The 11194-nt window shown below is 30.6% G+C and overlaps 1 protein-coding gene across 7 annotated transcripts; it reads left to right on the top strand.

The window, feature by feature from the left end:
- The first annotated feature begins 275 nt into the window (after positions 1 to 275).
- On the top strand, positions 276 to 10287 carry LOC134685074 (ETS homologous factor-like). 7 transcript variants are annotated; one of them, XM_063544463.1, is made up of 5 exons: positions 276 to 439; positions 5675 to 5866; positions 6656 to 6766; positions 8120 to 8312; positions 8762 to 10287. In XM_063544463.1, the coding sequence occupies exons 2-5, from the start codon at positions 5689 to 5691 to the stop codon at positions 8844 to 8846; spliced, it is 567 nt and encodes a 188-aa protein (XP_063400533.1). In that variant the 5' UTR covers positions 276 to 439; positions 5675 to 5688; the 3' UTR covers positions 8847 to 10287. The 7 variants fall into 7 exon arrangements, with proteins under 7 accessions (XP_063400533.1, XP_063400535.1, XP_063400539.1 ...); XM_063544465.1 differs by lacking the exon at positions 276 to 439 and adding an exon at positions 807 to 939; XM_063544469.1 differs by lacking the exon at positions 276 to 439 and adding an exon at positions 817 to 880.
- The last annotated feature ends 907 nt before the right edge of the window (positions 10288 to 11194 follow it).

Consider the following 11194-nt stretch of genomic DNA (forward strand, 5'->3'; position numbering starts at 1 on the left):
CATACATGATCTATATATAAAAGATTTGATTTTGTATGTTGTATTATTTTCATTTAAAGTATCTTATATTTGTGATTATTTAATTTTTTTATACATTTTCAATTTTGTCGTCTTTATAAAATCTAGTTAAACACATTTCAATGATAAGCTTTATATTATCTTTAATATAGTATTAAGTTATACGTGGAGCGATGATAATTGTTTTACATAGGAAGTAAATTGTACCTGATAGTTTTCTCCATTTAATATTTAAATGTTTTTAAAGTACATGATATGTCTTGTATCAACCTTTACTAGCGTCAGTTGATATTTTCTTCTCCTAATATATAATGTTTATCATTTATTAATAGCAGGTGATATTCAAAAACATTCGGAAAAGAATAAGAGGAAATCTTAAACTTCTCTGGACTTTTTCTTGTTAAGCCCATGCATTCAACAGGTAAGCATTTATACATATACAGCTTAACATTAGTTTCCTTAAACAGTGATGCTTTAGAATTATAAAGCATGGAATAAATTGCAGACAAACTTGCGTGCTTGATCTTTTGTAAGGCAGTACTCGGAGAAAAACCCGGTTAGGGATCAGAACAGTTACAGACTATTTTATCGTATCAATTTTTATTCAAAATAATTAGCAAGCCTTGTACTTTAAATCCATTGTTATCTAAGATCGTAGTAAATCTTTATTATCATATTTCTCACCTTTGATAAACATAAGAGGATTATAAAGCATAGACATATTACACAAGGTAAGTAATCTAAAAAACGTAGGAACTTTTCATCCACCTCCACTGGTTAAATCTACAGTTAGTCAGGCTGCCAAAAAAACATATCAACCCACTTGCAATAGAAAAATTTCTCTAAATGAAATAAATAAGAGGTATTCAAGATTTAAATCAGTTTAGATACATTTGTACCTGTAAATTTAAAGAGTTACCAGTAAGTATTTTAGTTAAGTTTTTCTATATCATTGACTTTTTTTGTATCTGTCTTCGTCAATCAGTCTAAACAAATATTTTGTAGTTATTGTTTTTCATAACATTGTTTCTCTTGTGTCAGATATTGAAATTTAACTAACGGATATTCATATGTAAGGAGCAATTTATATGAAATAATCAAATGCGAATCTTTTGGTTTAAACGATTATCACTGGATAAATAATTGATTTAATTTTTGTCGCACTGCCTATATGGGGTTTGGGGTGCAATGTCATTTATAAAAGGTATATACGCAAAAAAACTTTGCAGTTAAACGTAGACCGTCAGGGAGTTAACAGAGATACTGGACCGAACAATGGAACACCCTGTGTTAAGAATGCTTAAATAGATCGCTCAATCAGCATTGTGCTTTTGAGTTTGTTTTTCTTTTATGAGCCCATGCATGAAATAGGTAAGCTTTTAGACGTAGATATGACATTTAGATTGTTAAATACACGAGTTGTTTTAAAGTGCTGAGTATCATTGTAACGCAAGGAAGGAATTCCAAACAAACTTGCACGCATGATCTTTTGAAGGGAAGTACCCAGAGAGAAAACCAGGTTTTGGATAAAAACGGTACGGGACTACCTCCTCTGGTTAATTTTCTTGTTTGATCAGTAGCAATCATTATACTCTAATCCATCATTTCCTATCAGCATCGTTAATCTTAATTGACATGAATATAACCTATCATTAGCACAAGAGGATTATATAGCATATATATACATATTACATAAGGTGAGTAAAGGTAAAATAGTAATAACTTTTCATCCATCGCGACAGGGTTGATCTTCAGTTAATAAGTCGTTTAAATATCAACACTCTTGCCATGAAAAGATTTTCTAAATGAAAAATAAATTTAGATAAATTTATACCGGTCAATTGAATGACAATCATTTGTTTACTGTTTAGGTTTTCTCTATGATTGTTTTGTCATCCATCTTAGCTGGTAAATTCAAGATAATCAGTCTATAATTTTTTTTTTAAACCATTAAGTATTTTGTAACTTATTTTATATTCATATATTGTAAAAGCCATTTTTGTGTGATATTCAAACACTAGTTATATCTTAGGAGATAACGGAAATAGTACATTTAATAGATTGCGTGACTTTTAATTGAAATTCTTGTCGACATAAATCATATTGCACTGAAAATGTAGTATTTTAGTCAAAATAAGATAAATACCCGACCGGGCCTTGTGTGACCTTGTTGGAAGGCTGATTAAATCTGTTCAACTTGTTTTTTACAATTTTGTTCAGTATTATCAATCTATCTCTACAGATCATCACTTCTTCACGCCACCTTTTGATCTTTGCCACTTCGTTAGGAAATTGCTATTGATTTACGAAGTGTTTTTGTCTTTTCTTCTACAAAAGTTCTCTATACAGGATGCTTAATAGACCATGGTTTGTTAGATAGAATTAAAAAGGGTGAGAAGTGTTATTCATACAGTATCAATGAATGGAGCACACATGCCATCTCATATTTTATGTGACTGCTTGTTTGCATATGGATATGGAATTATGAAATAATGGCCGAGATTTGTGAGGAATACATTTTATTTCCGGTTCATTGCATGCATATTGTAGAATTATGTGTTACCTAAATTTAAGCGTTTGTTTTTGTGTGCATATTTTGTTGAAAAACCTGTGATCATCAATTATATTAGATTAAAGAAGTCATATTTCATCTGCATTTTTGAGATTGCTTTTGCAGATAACGATTTCAAGACTGTAATATTTGTAATTTTTTTACAGTGAGAAAGTTAAATAAAATGAACATGGTAATAATACGGTATACTAATAACAACAAATAAATTTATGATATTTTGTATATGTATATTAGTTCGTTTCAAGAAAACGCTTGGCAAAAGTTAACAAAACCACTAAGGACCGTCTTTCTTTTGTATATTTTGTCCTGTCTTAATCAAAATGTTTCTAAATTTGTTATTGTTTTGCTTTCAAATTATCGTTTTTGGTATATATAGTTTATACCCATTTTTTGACTATTTTATTAATTGTGTCTATTTATTTAACGCATCAATGTAAATAGAACGGAATTTGATGAGACTGTCATTAAAGTGAGCGCTATAGAACCGCGTTTAATCGACCATTTGCTACATTTGAAAATGCCTGTACCAAGTCAGGAAAATGACAGTTCTTGTCCAATCGTTTTCGATGCGTTTTGTTATTTGATTTTGCCATGTGACTATGGACTTTCCGAATTGATTTTCCTCTAGGTTCAGTGTTTTTGTGATTTTACTTTTTAGTTACTGTTTTAAGAGTGCCTGTGACAATGTTGATGCTTTGAAATGAATCAGGACGTCAATAAACACCGATACAGAAGGTTATTTGTAAAATTTAGTATTCTCTTAAAACATTAAAATGCGTCTTTTTGCTTTTTTGTCATCTTCGTAAATATAACGTTTACATCACTTGTTTTATTAAGTTTCTAAATACCTAGTGTCATTTCAAAAATACAGTGCACGGAAGTGTCAATCATTGTAAATTAAAAAAAAATATTTCACTTTCCATAATAAACAAGTAGTATAAAATGAATGATCCTATTACTAAGGAAAATAATATAATTATTTGCTCACTTTTAAACCAGTCAATTGACATATAATGAAAGCCTTTTTCATTTTTTTTATATGATAATTTAATTTATTTAAATCTATTCGTGATCAGAAGCATTTCAACAGTGCTGTGAGATACACCTGACATCGATGTCTACCCTTAAACTATTCTTATTGAAACAAATTTACCTTGTTTCTTTTGTTATCCGTTAAATACAATCTACCTTGAAAATCTGTATTTAGATAAATATGTTATTTGATAAGTCGGATGTGTTGACCTTATGGTTAACCTGTTTGTTGAGAGCGTACTAGTGGTTTTGACGTCCTATTATGTCATATTAAAAAAAATAATAATAATTACAAAAAATGAAGTAAAAATAAAAATGGTTAAAATCAAAGTGAAGACAGAAAATAAATATACAAAGAACATATATATATGTAATCTTCTTTGTAAATTCGATCTATTGAAAATAAACCTACAACTTCCTGTTGTTATCAAAGTCAAAAGTAGTACATTGCATGAACGTAACTGTAAGATACAACCAGTGGTGTAACTTGCGATTTTCATGCGGAAAATGGAATATGCATAATCTTTCTAAAATATTGCAAGGTTCTGACCATTGAAAAAGAGAAAGATACCATGTGTGTTTTCAATTTCTATTTAAAAATTTGATAAAGATACAATATTTCAACGGTATACTAGTACTCTACTTGCTGACTTGTTTCTTTATTATTATGAGGCTGACTTCATGCAGGAACTTCTTAGGAAGAAAGATAAGAAGTTAGCAATATCCTTTAACTCTACTTTCCGCTATATAGATGACGTTCTTTCACTAAAAAAATCAAAATTTGGTGACTATGTGGATCGCATCTATCCCATCGAATTGGAGATAAAGGATACTACAGATACAGTTAAGTCGGCTTCATATCTTGACTTACATCTAGAAATTGACAATGAGGGTCGGTTGAAGACAAAACTTTACGACAAAAGAAATGATTTCAGCTTTCCAATTGTGAACTTTCCATTTCTAAGTAGCAACATTCCAGCAGCACCTGCATACGGGGTATATATCTCCCAATTGATACGATATTCCCGTGCTTGCATTTCCTATCATGATTTTCTTGATAGAGGGTTACTGCTCACAAAGAAGCTATTAAACCAAGAGTTCCAAATGGTGAAGTTGAAATCATCCCTTCGTAAATTTTACGGACGCCATCACGAGTTGGTTGACCGTTATGGAATAACCGTTTCACAAATGATATCGGATATGTTCCTTACGTCGTAACTACAATCCCCTTCCCTTTCATGAATTTGACCTACCGAATTAGACTATTTACCGGATTTGTAATCACATAAGCAACACGACGGGTGCCGCATGTGGAGCAGGATCTGCTTACCCTTCCGGAGCACCTGAGATCACCCCTAGTTTTTGGTGGGGTTCGTGTTGTTTATTCTTTAGTTTTCTATGTTATGTCATGTGTACTATTGTTTTTCTGTTTGTCTTTTTTCATTTTTAGCCATGGCGTTGTCAGTTTGTTTTAGATTTACGAGTTTGACTGTCCCTTTGGTATCTTTCGTCCCTCTTTTAGTAAACATATAATAAACCTATTACTAATGCAATTTCCAAACGATAGTTAATGTCCCCTTCTTGTGTTTTGTTTTTGGTGTTTATTTATGAATCAAACATTTTTTTCATCCGATGTTAATTAGAAAAAAAACATCGGAAGGGGGGATTAGGTTTACATATTACGCATGCAGCAAATTATGAATTAAATAAGAAAAAAACATAATATATCACTTGCAAATGTCTTGTAAATATAAACCATATTTCAAGGGGTTCACCAACGCTGGATTAACCTATACTTCAATATTGATTAAGTGGATAAATCTGAGACTTTCTGAAAAATGTATTCGGGAATTTGTTGTATTATAATTATTTGAATTGTTCTTTCTATATCATACTAAATCGTCCATAACACGAACTTTATGTTTTGAAACCTATAAATATTTCACATATCAATACAAACGTGAAACATTGTTATACAAATCTTTTTTCTCTCTCTGTATTTTGCTATTGTTGACTTGTACTATACTTTGCAGTTGTAACTTTTTTTTGTAGAGGAAGTTTAAAATATGGATCAGTACTCATATCAATCCCCTATATGCACATACCAACAAATTGCTCATAATTGGCAAGGTTTTGAGTATTTGCCAAGCGACCAAGAAGATCAACCTATGAATGATATAGAAGACATCTTAGATTACATTTCAGCTTCTCCAGAGATGGAAAGTTCTGCTGAATCCGACAGTGGTATGTTTTCAATTTAAAAATTGACAAAGCTTTAGATTATCCCTTTCACCACGAAGGCAGAAATGAACATTTATCCCTTAAATCAGATCATAAATCTTAACTGTTTATTTGGAAAAATGTAATTAGAATAAAAAGAGGGCCCTCTACAGCATTATACATTGATAAACATGTATTCTAATTTGACGAAATTACAAGTTGGTAGTCTATATGTATTTTTAAACTATACATAATCTAGACAAAATCTCCAAGCTAGGAGTTGGTCGTTTTTTGTTTTCCTTTCTGATATTTCTTATTTTCTGACGAAATGTGTGATAATGGATGATGAAGAATATTGAACCGTTTAATATTTTGTATGTAATATCTGTTATACACTATACACATTTTCAAATGTAGTTTGACTATTTTTGGTAAAGGCAGCATAAAAAAATAATTGTTTGACTAGATATTTCATTCTATTGTTACATATCACACATAGTGTTTAATTTATAATTTCCTATGGTCAGGATGGGGCATCATTTGTGTGTTACAGCCTTACAATTTAAACTTGTATCCCAACATCACTGTTTGTCAAATTTAACATATGTGGAAATATACTCATGCGCATGGTTGAGAAAAAAGGAACCGTATCCTTGTTTGTAAAATTTAGCATTTATCTTAAGCATGTTTAGCTCTTTGAACTTTAACTAAAAATTGAAACGATATAGTCGACCTTAAAGTATCGCTAAATAAAATAAAACCAGACAGATCAATGCACCTTTTTACATACTAATTTCTGTACTGTTTGTTTAGACCCTGCAATACCAACAACTGTCCATGATATATATGACATCAAAACTCAAGAACCAGATAATCATCGGAATACATCGAATAGCAGGAACATTTCAAGGCATTGTCGACAAAGTGAGTAATTAAAAAAGAATTGAATATGTAGTTCATTTTATAATTAGTTTTATGTGTCAAAGTTATTGAAAATATTTGAGAATTAAACAAATTATTTTTAACTTATGTGTTATGCATTTTGTACTACTTTGAATTTTCGAATACTATTTGTAGAATTAAACTATTGAATTGTTTTAACGATATTAATTGAATGAAAATGCATATAGCATGTGGTATGATTACCAACCAGACAAGTATCTTAAAATAAAGGTAACAGTAGTATACCGCTGTTCGAAACTCATAAATCGATAGAGATCAAATTGGGTAGATGTAAGCAAATATTATGGATCGCCTTACTCTCTTTAACAAAGTGCAAAACCAATACCGCATACAAAACTTTGAAAGATCCAGACTTAAAAAAAGTATAAACCAATTTAAATTAAAATTTCACAGCTTATCTGTTTTCAAAATTTCAAACGAAAATCAAATGTGATAGGTACTAAGTTATAAACGATCACCACTGAATGACAGGATTTTGAAAGGAAAAAAAAAAACAGCGGAGTTCTACATATTAATGAACACACTAGCCCTAACATGGAAAAGTTGTTCAACTGCAAAATATTAGAATCAACTCTTATAAAAAAAAAACGAATATAGCGTACACAACAAAAACAAAAAAAAACACTCATTCGCCGGCTTTTGACTTGGGACAGGCACATGTAAAATGTGACAGTGTTAAACATGTTTGCGGGTGCCCAAAATTTCCATTAACCAGGGGCAGTGGTGTAACAGCACAATCAAATTGCAAGCTATACAAATCGTTTAAAAAGTGTTTGACTCATCACATCGATACAAAGCAAAACAAAAGTATTAATAAAAGACAAAAATCACCAATCTGGGATTACTCCCGGTTATTTAAAAGTATTACCAATGTTATTTCGATTGAACAGGCGGAGCTAAGTTTGTATAAGGACAGTCTATTCTATAAAGTGTGTGTTAAGATGCACATCAAAACGCTATAGAAATACGAAATATGCATATTTTGCATTTGCCGTTGTACTAGTTATACCTTCGTACCCACAATTTCCAAAATGTGACAATTATAACAAGTTCTTAAACTCTGTGTTACAACCGCTATGTCTTATTTTTTCCTTTGCGAATACACAAACATGTATAAAAGTGTTTACATTTTTAACAGGATCAATGAAATTAACTGGACACTACATTGATGACTTTATCCCAAAATGCCTATCTATTGATGGACTGGTCTTTGATGAGCGAACAAGTTAAACCACGCCCAGTCAAGTGAAATACATCAAGTTATTTTTGAATTACAACTAATTCACTAATCATGCATTGTCTTTTTAAATTCAGATGGTAGTGTTCGTTTGTGGCAGTTTCTTCGTGGTCTGCTGTTAAACTCAGCGTTTAATCCTTCTCACATCATGTGGATCAACCGAAGCAGAGGCGAGTTTAAAATTGTGAAGAACAAGGAAATAGCACAGATGTGGGGAGATGAAAAGAACAATTCTAGCATGACATATGAAAAGATGAGTCGAGCAATGAGGTATAGTACATTAAGGATACATAAATAAAAGAAAAGATATGGCATATGTCAATAAGTCAGAAACCAAACGATACAAACAATTTTTTTTAATGAAATATGATCTTGTTTAAACAATCTTTTAATCAAGACGGGTAACGGAACAAACACTCATTTAGAATACCAGGCTCATTTTTTTGGACAGACAAATCAGTGACGCATGACTCAAAACTATCCGAAGGCTGTAACATGTGTATAAATTTTGATACTTTTATCAGTTGATTAAAATAGATTTAGATTAGTTTTTGCTGATATAATCCGGGTACAGTTTCTTTCCCTACATTAAACTTTTTTTTCGATTTCAAATTTTTGACATCGATATCATATTCTTAACGACTTGATCGTGACAAAGTCTACTTGAAAGTGGACAAGGTGTTAATATTAGATATTCAATTTTGTACTTTTACTTTCAGATATTATTACAAACATGAAATCCTAGAGTCCGTTTCAAACAGACGACTTGTGTACAAGTTTGGACCGATGTCTCATGGGTGGTGAACATTATCAGTATCAAAGATGGACCAGTGTCTCATATTTTATGGCCGTTATCATCATTAAGATTATAGCATTAGTTTTTAAAAGATGAACATTATATATTATGATAATGCAAAAAAATGTTATACTTGACATTCGGTTAAACCTACAGTTTGACTTTTCATCATAATTATGTTGCATTAATATCAAACCAACAGAGTCAGATACAAACTGGAACTGCCAAGAAATGGTATTAGGGATATTTTAAATACTAATTTTAAAATATAGATATAACAATTAAAAAAAATATATTTTGTGATAAAATATTAACACCTAATTTGACATTGCAGCTGTCAAAACAACAGAGAATATTAATTTATCAAGGATGTTTGCTGTAGATCTCAAATAACTCCATATTTAAAAAAATGGCAGCTTTTAAATTCATACACATAATCATAATGTATTAAACATCAAATTGATAAAAAAAAAAAAAGTTCGATCAGTTCTGTCTGATTGTAAATTGCAAAATTAGAAATAAAATGTTTAAAAACCAATCTAGATTTTTTTCTAAAGGATTAAAAAAAATAGTGTTTTGATAATTTGAACAAAAATATCTATCAAGTCATTTTTAGATATCTTATAAATTTCATAATATTTCGTCAGAATCTCATTGAATCTTTTGAAAAACACATGTTCAAAACAACCTTACTATTTACCAGTTACAGAATTAAATAATTGTTGAGTAATACTTTTTAAAAGCGTCTCACAGACATTCCGATTGGCTAACAAGGTTATAAATGATGGAAATTTCAACCAATGACCTGATGTTATTTATTGTTAAATGTAAACACAAGGCAATAACCGAAAATTGTGTTCAATTAATAATAGTTTATGTTTATTCCATATTTTCCGCATTAAAATATTAAAAGTATTCGTTAAAATATGTGTTCATGGTCAATTTAATTTCAATGTTGACTTGTTTTTATATATATATCGATGTAGATTTTTGTTTTTATCAAATTGTGTGATTTTTTATATATATGTAAAATCAAGCTATATTTTATGATGTTACGTTATGACATATTATTTTGTTTGCAGCTTTTAACAAAAATGTTGTTTTATTTACAATTGTTAGGGACGACATCAAAAGTTCAATGTAGGATAAAGAATATTTTTTACTGTCCCTTCCCCCACCCCCCCTGTTAACTTAATTTGGAAAAAAATGATTTACCTATATGGATATATGTAAGATAGATTTTGGATTAAAAAAAACTTGCAGCAATGATGACCCCCACCTCCAAACTATTTGATTTAAGATTTTTTTTTATATCCTACATCGATCTTTTGATGTCGTCCCTTATATAATGTATATATGTATATAGTTGTTAACTTTAAGTGATGTGTTGTTAATGCTTTTTATAAATATGAATTAAAACTTCTAAAACAATATAAGAAGAAACGAAAATTTTTTATGTTTTTGTCTGTGCAAAATGCCGTCTTGGCTTCTATAAGCTGTTTATAAAAAAAACTCAAACGTAGCTATGACACCAAACACATATTTCATTGTTTAAAGGCTCTTCTACGGAGCTAATGAAGTCAAAACAAATGTAAGTTGTTCCTAATAGTGACAGAACTCCTTTTAAAATGTAGAAGTTTTGAGAAATCATTTGAAATAAACTATTCACGTTTTTGCGCTATAACACATAGCATGCTTATACAAATAATTGGTAAAGAGTTTTATGTATCTTGTCATTGCTGACGACCTTTACATGAAATCCATGTGAAAGTGACTAAAAATACTTCATCGGTTTTGAAAATTTGTTCGTCAAAAAGTCTATATTAATGAATTGATTTTTTCCCAATATGTGACTTAATAGATCTATAAATTTGTAATATCTGATAAAGTCTGTTTCTGTATATTTAATGTATTGGAACCGTTTGTATTTTTTGTTGTTGTCATAGTAAAGGAATATCTTAGCACAACTGGTGTTTAAATGGTACTCTGAATAGCTCTGTTTGATTCTTTTTTGGTCGGTCGTCATTGTTTGAAATCATATTTAGTCTCCTGAATGTTTGCTTAAGTGTATCTTATATTACTGTAGATGAGGCCTCGTTGGCTGTGTGGTCTAAGTATTTACTACTATAATCTTTAGCCAGTCATCGCTGGTGTTTTGAGTTCGAAGCCCGCTTCTGCGGGTGATCTCGACTCCAATTCTTATTGACTAGGATTGTCAGTTTTTCTAGCAAAGGTCAGTAGTTTTCTCCGGGCACTCCGGCTTTCTCTTGCAATGAAAACTGGCCGTCACGAAGTAGCCAAACAGCGGTGCTTAAAAGTGGCGTTAAAACAAAAACAAACAACAACTATTTCAATG

This window comes from Mytilus trossulus, chromosome 9, assembly GCF_036588685.1.
Source record: "Mytilus trossulus isolate FHL-02 chromosome 9, PNRI_Mtr1.1.1.hap1, whole genome shotgun sequence".
Taxonomy (NCBI): domain Eukaryota; kingdom Metazoa; phylum Mollusca; class Bivalvia; order Mytilida; family Mytilidae; genus Mytilus; species Mytilus trossulus.

What these genes read in the sequence shown, in the direction of transcription:
- LOC134685074 (XM_063544463.1), top strand. Translation starts at nt 5,689, where the DNA reads ATGGATCAGTACTCATATCAATCCCCTATATGCACATACCAACAAATT. An exon ending in TTCTGCTGAATCCGACAGTG is followed by an intron (nt 5,867 to 6,655) that starts GTATGTTTTCAA and finishes CTGTTTGTTTAG; the next exon opens with ACCCTGCAATACCAACAACT. An exon ending in AAGATGAGTCGAGCAATGAG is followed by an intron (nt 8,313 to 8,761) that starts GTATAGTACATT and finishes TTTTACTTTCAG; the next exon opens with ATATTATTACAAACATGAAA.